The sequence below is a fragment of the Aquarana catesbeiana genome, linkage group LG08 (assembly GCF_042186555.1).
Source record: "Aquarana catesbeiana isolate 2022-GZ linkage group LG08, ASM4218655v1, whole genome shotgun sequence".
Classification (NCBI taxonomy): domain Eukaryota; kingdom Metazoa; phylum Chordata; class Amphibia; order Anura; family Ranidae; genus Aquarana; species Aquarana catesbeiana.
This window is the reverse complement of record NC_133331.1, coordinates 287,213,506-287,235,019: the sequence shown is the minus strand read 5'-3', so window position 1 is coordinate 287,235,019 and position 21,514 is coordinate 287,213,506. Positions and strand designations below refer to the sequence as shown.

The 21,514-nt window shown below is 42.9% G+C and overlaps 2 protein-coding genes across 2 annotated transcripts; both read right to left on the bottom strand.

Annotated features, from left to right (window-relative positions):
• Positions 1 to 447: 447 nt before the first annotated feature.
• On the bottom strand, positions 448 to 3,792 carry LOC141106614 (uncharacterized). Its single transcript, XM_073597530.1, has one exon. The coding sequence runs from the start codon at positions 3,459 to 3,461 to the stop codon at positions 2,175 to 2,177; it is 1,287 nt and encodes a 428-aa protein (XP_073453631.1). The 5' UTR covers positions 3,462 to 3,792; the 3' UTR covers positions 448 to 2,174.
• A 2,125-nt stretch (positions 3,793 to 5,917) lies between these two features.
• Positions 5,918 to 19,218, bottom strand: LOC141106624 (uncharacterized). Its single transcript, XM_073597554.1, has 4 exons — positions 19,110 to 19,218; positions 7,587 to 8,040; positions 7,015 to 7,460; positions 5,918 to 6,749 (listed from the first exon to the last, which is right to left on the bottom strand). The coding sequence occupies exons 3-4, from the start codon at positions 7,453 to 7,455 to the stop codon at positions 6,306 to 6,308; spliced, it is 885 nt and encodes a 294-aa protein (XP_073453655.1). The 5' UTR covers positions 7,456 to 7,460; positions 7,587 to 8,040; positions 19,110 to 19,218; the 3' UTR covers positions 5,918 to 6,305.
• Positions 19,219 to 21,514: the final 2,296 nt, after the last annotated feature.

The window sequence follows — 21,514 nt, the reverse complement described above, 5'->3', positions numbered from 1 at the left end:
CTCCTCTGTGGTTTCACCAAATGATCCACTCTTTGCCCTCCCGTGTTTAATTGGAGCCTTAGATTCAGATCTAGTACCTCCTCATCAACTTACAGGAAACTTGGGACCGGAGTTTGGCCTTCTCCTCTTTCTGCTCATCCAGGACAATTGAATTTGAGACTGTGATATGTTTTTTGCTTGGATTTATACTATTATATTTACTAGTGTTGATTGTATATTTTTCTCCGGTGACCCTGTGTCACATAGAACAAATACAAAAATAAGATCATTGTATTGTAATGTTTTTATTGACACATGTACATATATATATATATATATATATATATATATATATATATATATATATATATATATATATATATATATATATATGATAGTGTGGTACCCCACCAGTGTATTGGTCCAGGATTCTCAACCAGGCAGGTTGAGGGGCTCCAGGGTATTTGCTTGTTTGAGAGGAAACTGGTATTTCAGTTTCTTCATTATTTAGTAAGGTCCATTTAGGGACCTGGAGCCTGGGGATTTCTTAGAGATCTGGGTGGGATGAAATCCCCAGTCCTGGGTCCAGGTTTTGGAACTCACCGGCACACTGATTGTTCAGGTGTGTGTGGGCCTGATAGCAGAGTCAGAACCATAATTCTGGGCTCCACCCAGAGAGACAGGAGGTCTCCAGGAGTCCAGGCTTGCAAGGGAGAACCCAGAGAGTGCAGGCTGTAGGGTAAAAGCCAGAGACCTGAGTCTGAGGTCGCTGAAAGTAGTCAGGAGAGCTCCATGTGGGAGCCTGAGCCGTGGTGCGTCTGCTGCTGAAGAGAGCCAGGTGGCTCGGTATTTTTGTTTGCAATGCTGCATGTATAAACCAGGAGGCTGAATATCCTTTTATTTAAAGCACATGGTGAAAACCCCCCTGCGAGGAAAACTACTTTTGTTTTCATTTCTGGAACTTTGATTTTCTTTAATAAAAGTGGGCCAAAAAAGCCTTGAAAGGAATCATCTGTGTGGACTGTTCTTGCTAGCGGGTGCTACACTTGAGCTAAACAACCCCCAAACCTTACAATATATATATATTTACATTTATAACACGCACCTTAAATTTAAGAGGGAAGTTTCAGGAAAAAAACTTTTTTTTAAATAAACCACTTTGAAGCAAAATAATGGTCAGTGCCCATCAATGCAGCCTGATTAGTGCCCATCTGCAGCCTGTCTGTGCCCATCTGCAGCCTGATCTGTGCCCATCTGCAGCTTCAATGCAGCTTGATCTGTGCCCATCTGCAGTCTCAATGCAGCCTGATCTGTTCCCATCTGCAGTCTCAATGAAGCCTGATCTGTGCCCATCTGCAGCCTCAATGCAGCCTGATATGTGCCCATTTGCAGCCTCAATACAGCCTGATATGCGCCCATCTGCAGCCTGATCTGCGCCCATCTCCCATCAATGCAGCCCGATGCCCATCTGCAGCCTCACCATCTCTCATGCAGGAAATCACCAAGCCGTCATCTCCTGTTTACTGGGCTCTCAGTCGGCAGTCACATACATGGTCCCGCCTCCGCCATCGGCATTGGACCAGCTCTTGTGATTGACAGAACACTGGTCCAATGCCGGTGGCGGAGGCGGGACTGTGTGTGTGACGTCAAAACCGAGTGAGAGCCGATCATACAGGAGATGACGACTTGAATTCTGGCGGCGCTCGTTGCCCTCCTTCCCCTCTGAGGTACACTATCGGCGTATAACACGCACCCGTGATTTGCCCCCTATTTTCAGGGGGGAAAAGTGCGTGTTATACGGCGATAAATACGGTATATACAGATTTTGGTCTTGGTCTGATATACATTTATGTATTTTTAAATGTCTGCTTATTTGTATCTTTGTGTTCTATAGGAATCCTGGTATGTGCGCATTGGGATTATTTGTCTAACTTAGATTGAACATCCCATACACCTGCATGACTCTAGGTGCTTCCTATAGGTTTCGGAAATTTGGACTGATGTGCCCATGTGGGCGGTCCTTTACATGAAGCCTTCTGATTTTTTTTCCACCCCCATATATATGGACAGTCAGCCCACCTTCTGGTAGCTATTACTAAGCACCCCATAGTGGTGTGAAATGCGTCAGTATATTTGTCCCTGTGCCTCTGATGTCTCTGTAACCGTATGGATTTTACCATCTTCAATAAAGGAGGTTATAACAGAGTGCGGCCATCAAGCTTTTTCTTCAATCCAACATCAGCGGGTATGTGTTGACTAGTTAAATGACTTTTACACCTAAAACATTTCCCGCACTCTGGACATGGATAAGGACGCTCTCCTGTGTGACTTCTCTGGTGTATACAAAGTTTTCCTTTTTCGGTGAAACATTTCCCGCACTCTGAACATAAATAAGGATGCACACCCATGTGAATATTTTGGTGTGCAAGAAGGTTTCGTTTCGCAATAAAACATTTCCCGCACTCTGAACACGAATAAGGGCGCTCACTAGTGTGAATTCTCTGGTGTATAAGAAGTTCTCCTTTCGCAGAGAAACGTTTCCCACACTCTGAACATGAATAAGGATAATCACCAGTGTGAGTGATCTTGTGTCTTAGAAGCTGTATTTTCCAACGGAAACATTTTCCACATTCTGGACATGAATAAAGACGCTGACCCGTGTGAATTTTCTGGTGTCCAATGAGGTCTTCGTTTCTAGTGAAACATTTCCCACACTCTGCACAGGAGAAAGTATGCTCGCTCGTGTGATTTTTCTGGAGTGCAAATAGTTTATCTTTCACAGTGAAACATTTCCCACACTCTGAACATGAATAAGGATGTTCACCTGTGTGACTTCTCTGGTGTATACGAAGTTTTCCTTTTTCGGTGAAACATTTACCGCACACTAAACATAAATAAGGACGCACACCCGTGTGAATTTTCTGGTGTGCAAGGAGGTTTCGTTTCGCACTAAAACATTTCCCGCACTCTGAACATGAATAAGGACGCTCACGTGTGACTCCTCTGGTGAAGGGTTGTGTTGCGAGTAAAACTTTTCCGCACTCTGAACATGAATAAGGGCGCTCACCTGTGTGAATTCTCTGGTGATATAGAAAGTTTCCTTTGTGGGTAAAGCATTTCCCGCACTCTGAACATGAATAAGAATGCTGACTTGTGTGAATTCTTTGGTGTTTTAGAAGGGTTCCTTTGAGAGTAAAACATTTCCCGCACTTTGAACATGAAAAAGAACCCTCCCCAGTGTGACTCCTCTGGTGATTTAGAAGGTTTCCTTTAAGAGTAAAACACTTCCCACACTCTGAGCATGAATAAGAACGCTCTCCTGTGTGACTTCTCTGGTGGTTTAGAAGGCTTCTTTTGTGAGTAAAACATTTTCCACACTCAGAACAGGAATAGGAATTATCACCTATGTGTCTTCTCTGGTGTCTTAGAAGTTCTTTTTTCTCACTGAAAGATTTCCCGCACTCTGAGCATGTAAAAGTCATGTTGGTGTGAGATTTGAGATGAATAAGAAGTTTAGATTTAATTTTAAAAGATTTTCCACACTCCAGTGAAGGATCTACTGATCTGAGGTGGATGTCTGATGTACCAGTATGTGATTGACCAGGAGGTTCCTCAGGATTAGACGGATCCCTTGCTGTCTCCAAATGATTTGGTCTGTGGTGTATATTTTGAGGAATAGGATTTACTCCTGAACAACATTCTTTGACATCATTATTTTTTGCATCACAATCTGGAGATACATGGAGACCAGCTATAAGAAAGCAATATTAAAATATATTTTCACATTTTGCAATCACCATATCAATAATTCAGATGAAATATACAATACATTCAAACTATACTTCATCAAGTAACAATTGTGTACTGATGACATTGTTATATTGAGGAATGGAGATGGACCATCATATGGTGTACAGTATCTCCTACTTATTTGTTGGGAACACGACGTTATATTGAGGAATGGAGATGGACCTTTCATATGGTGTACAGTATCTCCTCCTCATTTGTTGGAAACATGACGTTATATTGAGGAATGGAGATGGATCTTTCATATGGTGTACAGTATCTCCTCCTCATTTGTTGGGAACATGACGTTATATTGAGGAATGGAGATGGACCTTTCATATGGTGTACAGTATCTCCTCCTTATTTGTTGGGAACATGACGTTATATTGAGGAATGGAGATGGACTTTTCATATGGTGTACAGTATCTCCTCCTCATTTGTTGGAAACATGACGTTATATTGAGGAATGGAGATGGATCTTTCATATGGTGTACAGTATCTCCTCCACATTTGTTGGAAACATGACATTATATTGAGGAATGAAGATGGACTCTGAGCATGTAAAGGTCATGTTGGTGTGAGACTTGAGATGAATAAGAAGTTTAGATTTCATTTTAAAAGATTTTCCACACTCCATACAGGACAGTGAAGGATCTGCTGATCTGAGATGGATGTCTGATGTAACAGTATGTGATTGACCAGGAGGTTCCTCAGGATCAGACGGATCCCTTGCTGTCTCCAAATGATACGGTCTGTGGTGTATATTTTGCGGAATGGGATTTACTCCCGGAGAACATTGTTTGACATCATTATTTTTTGCAGCACAATATGGAGATATATGGAGACCGTCTATAAGAAAGCAATATGAAAATAAATGTATTTTCATATTTTCACATTTTGGACCTTTCATATGGTGTACAGTATCTCCACCTTATTTGTTGGGAACATGATATTATATTGAGGAATGGAGATGGACCTTTCATATGGTGTGCAGTATCTCCTCATTTGTTGGGAACATGACGTTATATTGAGGAATGGAGATGGACCTTTCATATGGTGTACAGTATCTCCCCCTCATTTGTTGGGAACATGATATTATATTGAGGAATGGAGATGGACCTTTCATATGGTGTACAGTAATCTCTATGATGATAGGTGATGCATCAATACCAAACTGATACATCACCTATCCCCCCCCCTTGTCCGTTTTTTCTTTATATCCAACATTTTTATTTCAGTCTGAAATTTTAATTTTACCTTTATTCCTTCTAGAACTGGGTGTACGTTCAAATGTGAATATTCAATCCATCGAGTCATGTGTTTGAGTGGTCTGTCTTGTCTCCTGGCTGCTGCCATCCCCAGGTCCCTTTTCTGGAATACTGAGGGGTGTTCTCTGCCTCCACCCTGGGTGAGACTACACAGCCCAGGCCGCTGTTATGATCCCATTTAAGAGCTGTGATTAGCTTATGGGCTGTTCTGTAAGTATTTTTGAAATAGATTTTTTCATCCTGTCCCCCTTATTTAGACGGTTTATATACTAACAGATATCTCATTATTTCAAAAACTCTTTTAGTTTATACATGCATCTGACTCCTGATGATTGGTTACAAGAAAAGAAACGCGTAGAGTTAACAACTTATGGATTCCCAAAAAATATATATATTTTTATTTTTATCAAAAATCGTTTTATATCCTCTCATGTATTTACCTTTTGTATCAATTGTATTAATCATGTTTACTGTCTGATTCATTTGTATAAAGTGTACCATCATGTCCAGTGATTAACTATATTAAATATGTTTATATGAATATTATGTAAATCCTTTCTGATTATGTTATTCAGTCTATATTATTATTGCTAGATTTTTAATACCTTGGACCATTGATTTGGTACCGTGACATTACATTAAATGAAACCAAATTTATAATCTAAAAAATTACTCTCGGTAAATAATTAGACATATATCCTTTGACATGCCTCACTCAAAGTCCCATCCAAATTTCTATCTTCAATACCATTATTATCTTGTATTTTTTAACCTCAAAGATACAACTATGTTTGTGTCCCTTGTTAATTTGACATTGTATTTTTGAAATGTACCTGCCTACTCACAAACAAACTATCCTTTTTGAAGTAAAACACATAGCCAAGTATTTGTCAAATCAAAAATGTTTAATACAATAGGGAGCACAAGGTCATATCAAAATAAAGAGGAAGGCAACGATGGAGAAACATTTGGAATTGGTGAAGCCTTTGTACCCCAGGGCAGACATCAATTATTTGACTGTCAAAATTGGTAACCTGAGGAGTCCATTTAATAGGGAGCACAATACGGTCCAGGACTCCGAGAGATCGGGAGCAGCAGCAGATGACATATATGTCCCGAAACTGTGGTCTTCCAACAGCCTGCGTTTTTTTCCAGACCACATCGAACACAGGCCATCACTCTCAACACTTCCTTCCACACAAATGAAGGAAATTAAATAAAAAATGCATTCTCTGCACACACAAAAAAAACTCAAATTAAACAAAAAGAAAATCATAAATTATAATGGGGATAATCCCCAGCCGAGTGGCCTTGTTGGGGGTGTGGCTGCATTGGCCACGGTCCGTCATGCTGCTGTGGTGGGTGGGGTGGCTGTGGTGTTGGTGGAGGTGGTGGAGGAGCATGGTCCAACTCGCAGAGATGCGTTTTACTGGTGATTTCGCCCCTCATCCCCTTGTTTAGGGCCTGAAGAATTATTTCCTCGCACATAGTGCGCTGGTCTTCCTCCATCTGTCTTAATTTGTTGCCTGTCAGGCATCCAAACGCCTCCTGGCCATTCGGGCTAATTGCAGCTGCAGCTTTGCGTAGAAAAGCAGCCCTGGCATCGTCCAGGTTGCTGGACTTCCTGGCCCTTTTTGAAGGAGGGCATAGGGGAGGAACCTGCGATTCTGTCAAGCTGCTTGCTACGGCCTCCTCTTGGCTGAGGCTGAGACTTTCCTGTGTATGAAAACGGTACATAGTTTTAGGTTTTTGGTCATCAATCACACACAATTTTGAGCTCATGACTGTTGCAAATTGAATGTTAACAACTAGAAAAGACTATCATTCTGACCCCAGCATTTTTCATTCTTGTCCCAATCATTTTTGGCAACTACTGTCTATTGATATGTAAACCACTTTGTTAAATCAGAAATTTGTGATCACTAACATCTAGTTTACATCATTCAATTTTTGACAAGAAATATGTTCAACAATGCTATACCTGGGTCAAGCTGGGCTCCTCCACATCTTCGTCCTGGGTGAAAGGCCAAGGTTGGACCTCAGGAGCCTCAGCTGATGTTGAAGGAAGTGTTGAGAGCGATGGCCAGGGTTCTGTCTGGTCGGACAAAAAATGCAGGCTGTGGTAGTACCACAGCCTGGGGACATATACGTCATCTGCTGATGCTCCGAATCTCTGGGAATCCTGGACTTTCTTGCGCTCCTTATTATATGTGCTCCTCAGGCCACCAATTTTGGCCTTTAGATAGGTGATGTCTGCCGTGGGATACACAGGCTTCACTAATTCCAAAAGTTTCTCCATCGCTGCCTTCCTTTTTATCTTGTTTGAATAGTCCCTGCATTTTACTTGCCAGAGACATGGCAGCTCCCTGTATTTTTCTATAAACTTTGGCAGGAAATCTGGGGCCGTAAATTTATCAACCATTTTATCTGCAAGACACAACACAAGACAAATCCTAATGTCAGGCTAAACTCTCATAATCTTGTCCCAATATAGGCCTCAATCTATAAGCAGTATAGGCCACTAACCACTGATGCCCCAATATACAATTGTACCTTCGTTTGAATGATCCGCTGTAACGATCCTGCGTCCTCCCCTCACAGATCATATGTACGTCCGTTACCTCATCTGCGTGGTATGGCTTTATATACACTGCGCATGCGTGAAACTCCACCCCTGTCCTTCTTTCTAGTGTATTTAGCGCCTCTTCTCTTTTCGGGCAGTGGGAGAGCACATGGCGGAGATACAGCAGGTGTGTGCTGTTAGCAGCAACGAGGAAAGCCCGGAGCAAGGCAGTTCCAGATCCAGGAGGAGATATAAGGCCTCAAATATGTCTTATGAAGAAATGCTGGAGATGGTTGACATCTTAAAAAGGACAGACTATGATGAGAAGCGTGGACCTTACAGAAACCCAAATGTCAGAAAGGCCAAGTTCATGGCTAAAGTTGTCTGCACAGGAATTTTGGGGTACGACGATCCAAGGATCAGTTGAGAAAACGCTGGTCAGACCTTAAATTGAGAGAGAGAGAGAAGATCAGTATAGAAAGATGGCAAGAGGAAAGTGCTGCAAAAAAGTAAGTATTTGTTCTGTGTTATTATTATTATTATTATTATTATTACTTGTATGCTGCTTTATTTTCTTTTCTTTACTGTTGTACAGTTTAAAAGGCCAAGTAGGAATAGTTCGTGGGACATTAAACATTGTTCGTTCGACAACTAAAACATCGTTTTGGGAGATGCAGGTTACCAAATTTGTTCAGGCCTATTTGTATTAAAATAAGTCCATTAGATTGTTGTCTAGATGCGTTTGAAACTATAATGAAATGTCAACTTTAGTCAGTGTCAGGAGAGGACACTCAGCAGCTGTACGCATCTGGACACAGGAGCACTAGTGTGGGACACCATAACACCCTTGTTATGGTGTCCTACGCAGGTGCTCCAGTGGATACTAGGGGTCTCTCCATGTGTGAAACTTGCACAAATCAGGTAAGTATTCCAGCTTTGGAAAGGGAACAAATCATGTATTCAGCTTGGAACTCTGCCAAAACAGACAATTGGAAGACACTTCCAAGCAATGTTTCATATTACTCTTTCTAGCCTAACATATCTGTCTGCTAAGTATACCTTTTTTGTATTCACATAGGGGAGAAAAGAAGAGTGACATCTGGGGACCCCAGTAACCCAGCACCTACTGAACATCCTGAATAAAGGCAACTCGCCACACACCCTGGATGCCGATGTGCTTGAAGTACTGGGTGAAATTGGAGAAATGGTGACGACCACAGGTCAGTGTCTGTGACCACAGCTTCAGATAATAGATGGATGCCTGCATATTTTTAATACATGGTGTGTTTTTTTATTTTTAGGTGATGTGGATGTTGTGGAAGAAGAAACTCACTTCAGCGGTGCAAGTGCACAAATCCTGATCAGTGAGATCATGGTTTGTAATCGTGATTTGGAACAAATGAAACAAAACATCCATGATGTTAAAAAAAAACTGAGCAACATCATAGATATTTTAGGAAAAATCTAAACAAAAATAACATTTTATAGTTGTCATGTTGTTCGTGTTTTTATAGTGTTTTTTTTTTTTAACTTTAATTAGGGAAAGCAGATTATACACAAATGCCACAATGTGACCTAGCCCGGGATTGGCCGCAAATTATAGTCTGATCATGTAGGGCGATCTGGCGCAGCTTCATATCTGCTTCAACACTTGTCAAGGTATATTTGGGTTTATCCTGTTTTTTTCTTTTTCTATATCTGGTTCTAGTGGTGACCTTTCTTTCTTCCCTTGTAGTCATACACTGTTTGGTTTTTTGCACCCCTGTGCCCCACTAGTTTCCTATTATGTGTGGTCCTGCACACACTGTATGCATCCCTCCTCACCCTTTGGGTCACCTTTCTAATACTATGTATGCACAAGTATTTCTTTAGATAGCTAATATTTCACTGCATCCTTCTCACTCTCACAATCCCTTTATTTTAATCGAGCTGACATGTATTACTCTGACCCTCTAATCCACTACTTAAGTTAACCACTTAACGTATTTATCCATTTTTCTTTTAATTCATCTTTTTATATTTATTACTGTTTACTAAAAATACAGTTGCCAAACACCCAGAGGCCGCTAGCTGCATATATGGAATGCAGCTAGACTGGTGCCTTGTAGCTGGTCAATTGACCATCTATTTGGACAACTATATATTTTCAAATAATCCTTTCTTATATATAGGGATATATTGTTTAGTCCATTCTTTTTGGATTTCCGCTGCAGGTGTGGATTTTCCCCTCGACCGATCACTTGGCCCGATGGGGGGTGACTTTTTTGTGTGACTTCTCGTAAGCCACATCGTTGGACTACTGCCCCTTTTTCTGGTTGTGGTATCAGTGGAGGTGCTCTGAGACCCCTTGGGGGTGAGAGAGTGAGCAGCTTTTAAAGGGATCTATATGTAGGAAGTCTTCTTTTCCCCTGCTGGAATACACTGTTGGGTAATTATATCAGGTGTATACATTGCATATTACTGTTATCATATGTAAGTGCTCTGTTACATGTGTACTTGTATAACATATCTCTCAACAGACTGACCCTCTGAAGAAGACCCCTAGTATATGGGTTGAAACGCGTCAGCTTTATTTTTCATATTGTTGACATTATTGTTCAATGCTACTATGTAAATATGTCTGTATAGTGTATGTCGATTTTAAAAGGTCAAAATACTTCCTACTGGAGCTCATTTCTTAACTTTCATGATATTTGATTTTTTTGTAAAATAAACTTTTTCAATTTTATACATATTTTGACTCAATATTTGTACTTTGCTGCCAAAAAACCCCACCTTGGGGGAACTTTTTTCTTTTTCCTTTTTCAATACCAGGGGTGAGCAGCATTCTATCTCCTTCTTGTGTGTCCTCTCTCTTTTTTTCCATGGTGAGATTGAAATCTCCCCCAAGCACCAGTGTACCCTCTGCGAATGAAGCCAGGGCAGATAAACACGTCTCGAGTACCGAAAGCTGATCCACATTAGGCAGGTAGAGGCTAGCAAAGGTGAACATTTGCGACTGAAGTGTACCTTTAACAAAGAGGTATCTACCCTCACAATCAGTATGGAGATCTATCAGCTGCCAACTGCGACAAAATATCAACTTTATGTAAACTCACACACAACCCAAGACCTCGTCCCATCCGGATACACATGAGTAAATCAGAATACCGGGTCTCCCTGCTGGCAACAGGGGCGAAACACCCCGTGGGTCGGAGCTGTATCAGATATATAGAAGGATGTAAACCAGCCTCTATTTTGATGATTTCCATCTGTTCCGATTCTCCCACCAGAAGCTGCCCTCGCACCCACAAGGAGCCCCCCAGAAGCCTGACACCGTGTATTGTGTATTGATATCTATCCTCTTGTAATGCGTACCCATATAGGAGCCAGAGACTCGATTGGAAGGGGGACTTTAAGTGACTGTTCCTGTGAACACCTGTTTCCAGTCCACACCTGTAAGTTTCGATGGGCCTGACCTCCTCCAACGAGCACTGCCATAGTGTCTCCTATGGGTCCCCCATTCTCCCCCCAGGGCAACCCAGTCCAGGGTATTTCTATGGGACCAACGAGCCCTGAGGGTACATGGTAGATAGGAGGTGATCCTCGGTCCCTCTAGACTATGAGATTCAAAAGGCCCACAAATCAGTGGGAGATGGGTCAACGTGATGCAAATAGTGAGTGGTTAAACTTACTTGTGAAGGGGGACAACAAAGTCTTGGACACTCCTTCAGTTCAAGAGACATCCCACTTTAGGGGCTCATGGTTCGTTGTCCTGAGGAGCCTGAGATCTGCGATTGCGTCGAGGCCTTTGAGGCCTGTCAGTAGGGTTCACCGGTGCGTTATTGTTGCCAGCGGGCAGAGCAAAGGCCAACCAATTGGGAAACGACATCAGTGGTAGCCCGAGAGAGCTGAGAAAGGCAGGAACATCTGCGGGGTGTCGAAGAGTGTATGTCCGCCCTCCCTTCAAGTGGAAGGGGTGGTCCCACTTGTAGGTGATTCCTTGATCCCCAAATTTCTCCAGCAAAGGCTTCATGCAGCCGCGCATCTGAAGTGTTCTCCGAGACACATCTGGTAGGAGAGTGATCTGTGTTCCATCAAAGTCAATATGTCCTCTGCGCCAGGCCCTTTGAAGAATGTCTTCCTTTACAGAATAATTGTGTAAACAACAAAGGATATCTCTGGGTCTGTCCTCAGCGGGGTCTTTGGGGCCGAGGGTTCTGTGGACTCTGTCGATAGCAACGGGTGTCTCTGTGGGGCGCTCTAGATAGTCATTGAATATCGCTGTCACGGTCATCTTTAGATCAGCCTGCCGGGTAGCCTCCGGCAAACCGCGAATCCTGATATTGCACCTTCGATTACGATTTTCCAAATCGTCCATTAATAGATGTAGCTGCGCAATTTGGTCTGTTACCTCCTCATATGTAACCTGTATGGCAGAGATATCATGGCGGAGGGCTGAAGTGTCTGTTTCAAGAGAGGAGACATGTGCAGTCACCTCTGTCACTTCCTGCTTAATTCCCATAATTTCACTGCGGAGTGCCGTCTCCATCCTGACTGCCACAGAGTCTAAATCGTCTCTAATGGGAAGTTTTTGCAGGAGCGCCCATATCGCTCTGTCACTACTGAGCATAGGCATTTGTTCTTGTGAGGGCATAGTTATAGGAGCAGCATCCATCTGTGCCTGTGGTTGCTGAGAGAGAGTCAGGGGTGCACTTAGTGATGAACTCTGGAGCTGGGAAGGCAGTGTGCCTTGCGGGGTCCAGTGCAAGGAGCTGCTAGGCTCTCCTCCCAGGCTGACTAAAGACTTGAGGGACAGGGAGCGGGGGAAGCAGAGGGAGAGATCGCTAGGAGGGGAGAACCTCTGTCTCATATCCCCGAGTCGAGCCAGGCTCCCTCCTCGTGGCTGATGCCGGCACCATCTTGGCTGGGTTCGGGGTGGATGCCGCTTGCTGTTTTGGAACAAGAAACCGTTCCATGAGAACTCCGGGGTATGCCAATCTGTAGGATATCCTCCCTGGTAGTGTCTGTAGGGGTTGAGAAGCCGATGTAATCGGTATGGCTGAACGGGTGGCCTGTTAAGGAGCCGAGGTCCGGGAACCCTAAGGAGATGCACCCTCGCTCCTTCATGCCGAGACCACGCCCCCCGTTTTTATAGTTTATATGAATCGCAAAGCCAAATTTTGAAGAAGCACACAGTGTGTTAACATGTGCTATCTCCCACCATGGAATATCAATGTACGCGTTTTGTGGGTGCAACCCCTTCCTCCAAATTAAAGTAGGTGAGAGGAAGGGGTTGCACCCCCGAAACACGTCTATTGATTCCCCATGATGGCATCTAGCACATGTTGACACACTGGGGCTTATTTCAAAAAGGCAAAACCACTTTGCACTACTTGAAAGTGCACTTGTAGGGCAAAGTGTATTGGCCTTTCTGAAATAAGCCCCAGTGTGTCAACATGTGCTAGATCCCATCATGGGGGATCAATGGACGTGTTTCGGGGGTGCAACCCCTTCCTCTCACCTACTTTAGTTTGGAGGAAGAGGTTGCACCCACAAAACGCAAGCATTGATATCCCATGATGGGATATAGCACATGTTGACAGACTGTGTGTTTTGGGGCTTTAGCAAAATAGATGTAGGGAAAAGACACATATTTTAGGCATGGGATCATGAGGGAAATCCAAATTTGGAGTCCCAATTTGTGTGCATCTTCAAAATTTGGCTTTTAGAGGGGTGAGATCACCCCATCTGATGAAGGTAAGATCAACACAGTTTTGCTATACTAATGTCTCATATGGCCTTCACTTTAGCAAAGTCGAAGTTTGTAAGTTCCTGAGTTGGGGATGTGTATGTTATGTTTTTAAACATGCCTGTTTAGCCCCGAAAATGGCAAATTAATGTCAAACATACATGTTATACTCCAAGATGTTGGTTTGGTCAAAAAATGTTTATAACGCACATGTGAATGTGCTTGGAGTAAAATGTTTTATACTCAACAACGTGTGGCTTCTTATTTCAATTCTCAATACCAGTGTATTTGTTAAGTTGGTGTAGTTACAGTGACAATGTGCTGTAAAATGTGACAAAATCAGGCCATTTTAGGGACTCCAAGCAATTAATTCAAGGAGTTGAAAAAGGATGAATATTTTTATCATTAATGCATTACACACATTAACAACAATAACATTGTGTGTGTGTAGCAGACCCACAGCACAACATAATAGTTAGCTGAAGAAGAGATTGTCACCTCATGTATCAAATAAGTTACGTTTGCACTATTGAAGAAAATTAAAAGGTCATTTGAGAATCTAGGAGACAGATAAGAAACACAAACACTAATTCAAATGACATATGAATTTAGTTTTTCAAAAAAAATTTATTGTACATCCGCAACATTTTGTTGTAAATCAATTGCCGCTCTACCCACAAAGTTTTTGCCTGACTTGGCGGGTGCTTGGGGGGGTAAGCTAGGACGTCATCGCTGCTGTATCCGATGCAAAGTCGGCCTCAGATGAAACTGACGCTAGATAGCTGGCTGCATTCTTCCTTAAGAAGTTTTGGAGAATGGAGCAGCTCAACACAACATGGTTCAGTTTATATTCGGCCAGGTTTATGGACGTTAGAAAGATCCTGAACCGGCTTGCCATTATGCCAAAGGCATTCTCCACCACTCTTCTGGCATGTGATAACCTGTGATTAAAAACCCTCTGCTCTGGGGTCATGTTTCTCATGGGGAAACAGCCTCATGAGATGTTCCCGCAGAGAAAAGGCCTCATGAGCGATAAAAACGAAATTAAGGCCCTCGACATTCTCCTCCGGAGATGGCAACCGCAATGTGCCATTTTGTGGACGCCTGTAGAACACAGTCTGGGTGATCACTCCTCCGTCAGAGTCTCTGCCGTTCTGGCCGACACCACCTCCAACATCACAATACTACTAAACCCCTTATAATTGTAGTAGTAAGACCCCGAGTTGGGTGGTGGTACGATCCTTACGTGTTTCCCATCTATAGCACTGCCACAATTGGGAAAATTCCATTGGTGATGAAACTGGGAAGCCACAGCCTGCCATTCCTGTAGGTTGGAAGGAAACTGTGGAGTCAAACAAGAAAAAAAAATTAGTACGTTTGCACATAACATTGCAAGAAGATTAGACACAAACATTCTTGGCCAACATGAGTATAACATTTATTGAAATGAGTATTTAAAGACAAAAGTATAAGGTCAACTTATCAGATTCCTCACTCCCTCTGGTGGCCCATTGGAAACATTTTATGGTGGAGTGGGGGGGGATGGGTAGATGTTTTGGACAGGTAACCCTCTCCACTTCATTGAGAGCTGAATGCATAAACAATGTGTGTTACTTTGGCCAGCCCCTCCTCACTTACACTATTAGCAGCCCACTGGACAGGTAAGAAGTGTCATAATCCAAAAATATGAATACACACTGTCCAAATTGAAGCACATTTTTACATTCTGCAATTGCCTATTAAGATAGTAAAACAAAACTTTCAACAGTACCATTTGAAAGTATTCAGGCAGGCACTTGCACTACATGCTTTGGTGAATTCATCCATAAATATGACCACAAAAGAGGTAGGTATAGTGTGTATGGGTTTGGCAAACTCAGCAGATAGCGTATTGGTATTGGTTGACTTAGTGGTTGGGGGGGGGGGGGGGGGGGGTTCCAAATGAGTTTGGGCCCCATAAAAATTGCCTCTTGCACTTTGCCTGAATTTAAGGACAACAATAACATTTGGACATGTTTTAGGGGTTGTTTAGGGTGAGCACTAAAATGTAGCTGACAAAAAACATTGTTAAGTTACTAGGCTAGGTGTACATGGCCCAGGTTAGCATGCTAGGGAGGTTAATGAAGGCAAATATGCATGAAGGACAAAAAAGGAGCATTAAAAGCTTAGAGCATGCATGAGGACAAAGAGGACATTCACAGCATATTACAATCATGGTAATTATGGAATGAAGAAATTAATACAATACATTAGCAAACATTAAATACATAGAATGTGATTTTAAAAGATAAAACTTACCTGAATATAGTCCTTCTGCAGGACTTGAATGATAGCAGAACGGGTCTCTGGAATAATGATTCCCAGAGCCTGGGGGGGGATATCCCAATCGTGAACTTGAGGTCCTGGAAACTTCTCCCTATCGCCAAGTACCGCAAGGTGGCGACGAGCCTTTGCTCGGGAGAGATGGCTTGCCGCATGCAGGTGTCCTGCTTAGTAATATAAGGGGACAGGGGAAATAAGGGGAAAGCCAATAGACGGTGAAAGACGGCGTCCGTCATCCAGAGATAATTCCTGAAATCATCAGGATTATTCTCCTGGAGCTTCAGCAGCAAAGGCATATGACAGAATTGGTCAGGATTAAGCAACCAACCAAATCCTCCTTCCCCTGTTCCTGGACTGGACTTGGATCATAGCAATAACTTCAAGCCCAACAATAGCACGATCTCTCCGACGAGAACGCCACATGTCTAGTAAACGAACGGCTGCTCAGAATGAAATGACAGAACGCACTGAAATTCAGAAAGAACTTGACAAGCACGCACTGAAAATCAGAAGCGAACTATAAATAGAACGCACTGAAAAACAAACGATCTGACAAGCACGCACTGAAAAACAGATACGAACTGACAAGCACAACCTGAAAAGCAGAAATGAACTGAAAAGCATGAGGCTGAAAAGCGCGAATCATTACTCACCAAATTTCTACTAACACGAGATAAACACGAGATTAGCAGGAGCCCAAAGGGTGGTGCATGACTATTGAACTTCCTTTTTATCGGCTCATTGTACGTCACTACATTAGTAATTGTTGGCCAACATTTGTGTGACCGTGTGTATGCAAGACAAGTTTGAGCCAACGCCCTTCGGACAAAATTACACGGATTTGTTGGCCAACAATCCGATCGTGTGTACGAGGCATAACGGGTTTTCTTCTAAGATTGCCCTGTATTTGGCTCCATCCATTTTCCCATCAACTCTGACCAGCTTCCCTGTCCCTGTCAAAAAAAAGCATCCCCACGTGATGCTTCCAACACCATGTTTCACGGTGGGGATGGTGTGGTCAGGGGATGTGCATTGTTTGTTTTCACTTTTGCTTTTAGGCCAAAGAGGTTTATTTTTGGTCTCATATGACCAGAGCACCTTCTTCCACATGTTTGCCCCCCCCCCCCATGGCTTCTCGCAAACGGGACTTCTTATGGCTTTCTTTCAACAATGGCTTCCTTCTTGCCACTCTTCCATAAAGACCAGATTTGTGGAGAGCACGACTAATAGTTGTCCTGTGGACAGATTCTCCCACCTGTGCTGTGGATCTCTGCAGTTCCTCCAGAGTTACCATGGGCCTCTTGGCTGCTTCTCTGATGAATGCTCTCCTTGCCCGGCCTGTCAGTTTGGGTGGATGGCCATGTCTTGGTAGGTTTTCAGTTGTGCCATACTCTTTCTATTTTCGGATGATGGATTGAACAGAGCTCTGTGAGATGTTCAAAGCTTGGTATATTTTTTTTATAACCCAACTCTGCTTTAAACTTCTCCACCACTTTATCTCTGACCTGCCTGGTATGTTCCTTGGCCTTCATTATGCTGTTTGTTCACTAAGGTTCTCTAACGAACCTCTGAGGGCTTCACAGAACAGCTGCATTTATACTGAGATTAAACTACACACAGGTGGACTCTAGTTACTAATAGGGTGACTTCTGAAGGCAATTGGTTCCACTAGATTTTGGTTAGGGGATTGGAATCAGAGTAAAGCGGGCTGAATACAAATGCACGCCACACATTTCAGATATTTATTTGTAAAAACATTTGAAAACCATTTTTTTTATTTTCCTTTCACTTCACAATTATGTGCCACTTTGTGTTGGTCTATCACATAAAATCCCAATAAAATACATTTACGTTTTTGGCTGTAACATGACAAAATGTGGAAAATTTCAAGGCAATGTATCTGGACTATAAACCAGAGGCTCTGCATGAACAGTTGGATAAATGGTTCTATATTTAGGATGTATCTGGTCTATAAACCAGAGGCTCTGCATGAACAGTTGGATAAATGGTTCTATATTTAGGATGTATCTGGTCTTTAAACCAGAGGCTCTGGATGGAAAGTTGGATAAATGGCTCTACATTTAGGATGCATCTCTCCTATTTACATATATTCTAACTTAAAGCGGGGGTCCACCTACATCATCTAAAAAAAAAAATATTAAAAGCCAGCAGCTACAAATACTGCAGCTGCTGACTTTTAATACATGGCCACTTACCTGTCCCAGAGTCCAGCGATGTCGGCAGGGGACGCCGAGAACCCGCTCGGTTCTCGGCAGCTGCCGCCGCCATCCTAGGTGAGGGATTCAGGAAGTGAAGCGTTGCGGCTTCACTTCCCGGTTCCCTACTGCGCATGCGCGAGTCGCGCTGCGCGTCCCAAGTGGTCACCGCTCTCTCCTGGGAGCTGTGTGTTTCCCAGGAGACAGCGCGCAGGGACAGGAAGAGGCGTAGACTCCCATGGGAGTCTATGCCGGAAGTGGGTGCAAATACCTGTCTTAGACAGGTATCTGCACCTCCCTCCCCCCTGAAAGGTGCCAAATGTGACACCGGAGGGGGGGAGGGTTCCGAAAAGTGGAAGTTCCATTTTTGTGTGGAACTCCGCTTTAAGAAAGAGGGGCGCTATGATGTGGGTATTACATGCGGCACACATTGTGAGAAGTCATCATGGCTACATTGCACTAAATGTTACGCTTGGTTTAGAATGGAGCTTGCACCAAAATGTAACTATGCCTCTTTGAGGTCCAGATGCATTGCTGGTGTACCTCAAAGAGGCATAGTTAAAAAAAACCCTAGCAGTAATTATCAGTGGTGGGAAAAGTGCCCTGAAAAAAAAAAATGCTTATTGGTGGGAGGAAAAAACAAAAAGTTTCCAGGCAACAGTGCAGAAAAAAAATGCCATGGCGTCAACTGGACAAAATATGCCCTTGCCTGGGGGGTCAGTGGGAGGAAAAAGTGCAGCTGGACAGCTTGGCCAGGTGGACTTCCATTTATTTTTTGTAACGGGACATATCTTGGACTCTCGGGACTGTGGGGTTCTGTTCACCAGGACTGATGGGATCTGGGACAACTCGGGAGAATGCATTGGGCTCCGTTCATACCATGCAGGTACGCACACATCTCCCTGTGTCGTGTCTATCCCATTCATTCCAATGGGTTTCCCTACACAGGAAAAATGTGGAAGCGAAGTCCCTCACACTTTTTCATAAATGCGCACATTAGGAGATCCATGGGGGTGTCATTAACAATTAATGGCACCCCCCCCCCCCCCCCCCGCGCATTTGTTAAAGGGAAGCACATTTATGTGCGTGTCAGAAAAGCATGCGATTTTGCGTGCATTTCTGACACACACAGGTGTGAACCCAGATCAAGCCAGCAGTTGCATAAATAGTTCTATATTTAGTCTGTATGCAGGTTCTAAACACCAAAGAGGGCTACTGGGTGTAAACTCAAAATGTCTTATTACCGTCTCTCTCTGCTTCCAGTTCCAGAAATGTCTTCTCTCTACTTCCTCCCAACTCACCTCTGACCCAGAACTTCCTGTGTGTATGTTACATCACTTCCTTTCTGTATCTGACATCACTTCCTTTCTGTCCTGCATATCATTTCCTGTCTGTGCGTTCCACTCAATATAACACCAATACATTACAGAGAATATAAAACCTACAGCCGCAGATGTTTTCAGACATGGCACATTCTTCCATACATTATTACACATTAACCGCTGGCCTATCGGGGCAATTTTTATTCTGCACACGTTAAAATCAACATTTTTTGCTAGAAATGACTGTAAACACCCCAAAAAGTATATATTTTCTGAAAGCAGAGACTTTGGGGAACAAAATGGTGGTAGTTACAATTTTTAATGCAGCACGATATTTGCGCAGTTATTTATCGAACACTTATTTTCAGGAATAAAAAAACACTAAATTGAACACGCAAACAAACACAATATTATTTTTTGGTAAAATATAAAAGATCCGGTTGCGTTGAGTAAACAGACACTTAACATGTCAAGCCCTAAAATTTGCATGCCCGTGAAATCGGAAAAAAAAAACTATAGTACCCAAAATTCTCTGTAGGATACACTTTAAAAGCTTTTACGTGTTGTCAGTTTAGGGTTACCTGTAAATTATGGTCCTAGAATTATTGCTCTCACTAGCCAAGGAATGAGAGCTGTGACCCTGGAAGTGGTGTAATACACTGTAAGGCCGGCCACACATGGGTCGAATTGCGCAAGAATTTTCTTTCGAAAACCTTTTTTTATTCAGAATGTTTGTTAGAATTACACATCATTAGTGGGATTCCCGGCCACGAAATTTTTTTTTCTAAGGCAACATGAGGTGAAATTCAAGGCTTGGCTGGTCGAATTTGGACATCAATGGTGGGATCATCTGATCACAAAACGCACAAAATTTCAGATTTTGGAAAGAAAATTTGGTCGTAATTCAACCCATGTTTGGCCCGCATAAGAGGGATTTGAGGAAGCCGACATCCACAGAAGATCTGTGGTTAGTTCTCCAAGATGTCTGTGAACAACCTACCTTCCTTCAAAAACTGTGTGCAATTCTACCTAGAAGAATTGATGCTGGTTTGAAGGCAAAAGGGTGATCACACCAAATATTGATTTGATTTGGATTTCTCTTCTGTTCATTTACCTTTTATTTTGTTAATTGATAAAAAAAATAAACTATTAACACTTCTATTTCTGAAAGCATTCTTCTGAAAGCAATGTTCTGCTGGGAAATCTGGGCTCCTGCGGTTAATGTGGGTGTTACTTTGACACATACCACCTACCTACCTAAACATTGTTGATGACCAAATACACCCCTTCATGGAAATGGTAATCCCTGATGGCACTGGCCTCTTTCAGCAGGATAATGCACCCTGCCACACTGTAAGAATGGTTTTAGGAACACAAGAACGAGTTTGACTTGGCCTCCAAATTCTCCAGATTTCAATCTAACAGAGCATCTGTAGGATGTGCTGGAAAAACAGGTCCGATCCATGGAGGCCCCACCTCCCAAGTTATGGGACTTAAAGGATCTGCTGAGGGCTTGGTGCCAGATACCACAGCATACCTTCAGAGGTCCAGTGGAGGCCACACTTCGATGTGTCAGGACTATTTTGTCCAAAAGGGGGACCTACCTAATATTAGGTGGGTGGTCATAAAGTTATAGTTGATCGGTGCACACTCACTGGCCACTTTATTAGATACACCTGTTCAATTGCTTGGTAACACAAATTGCTGATCAGCCAATCACATGGCAGCAACTCAATGCATTTAGGCATCTGGACGTGGTGAAGACAACTTGCTGAAGTCCAAACAGAGCATCAGAATGGGAAAGAAAGGGGATTTAAGTGACTTTGAACATGGCATGGTTGTTGGTGCCAGACGGGCTGGTCTGAGTATTTCAAAAACTGTTGATATACTGGGATTTTCACACACAACCATCTCTCTGGTTTACAGAAAATGGTCAGAAAAAGAGAAAATATCCAGTGAGCAGCTGTTGTGTGGAGGAAAATGCCTTGTTGATGTCAGAGGTCAGAGGAGAATGGGCAGGCTGGTTCGAGATGATAGAAAGGCAACAGTAACTCAAATAACCACTCTTCACAATAAAGGTATGCAGAATACCATCTCTGAATGCACAACACATCCAACCTTGAAGCAGATGGGCTACAGCAGCAGAAGACCACATTGGGTGCCACTCCTGTCAGCTAAGAACAGGAAACTGAGGCTACAACATTCGCACAAGCTCACCAAAATTAGACAATAGAAGGGTGGAAAAACATTGCCTGGTCTCATGAGTCTCAATTTCAGCTGCGACGTTCAGATGGTAGGGTCAGAATTTGGTGTAAACAACATGAAAG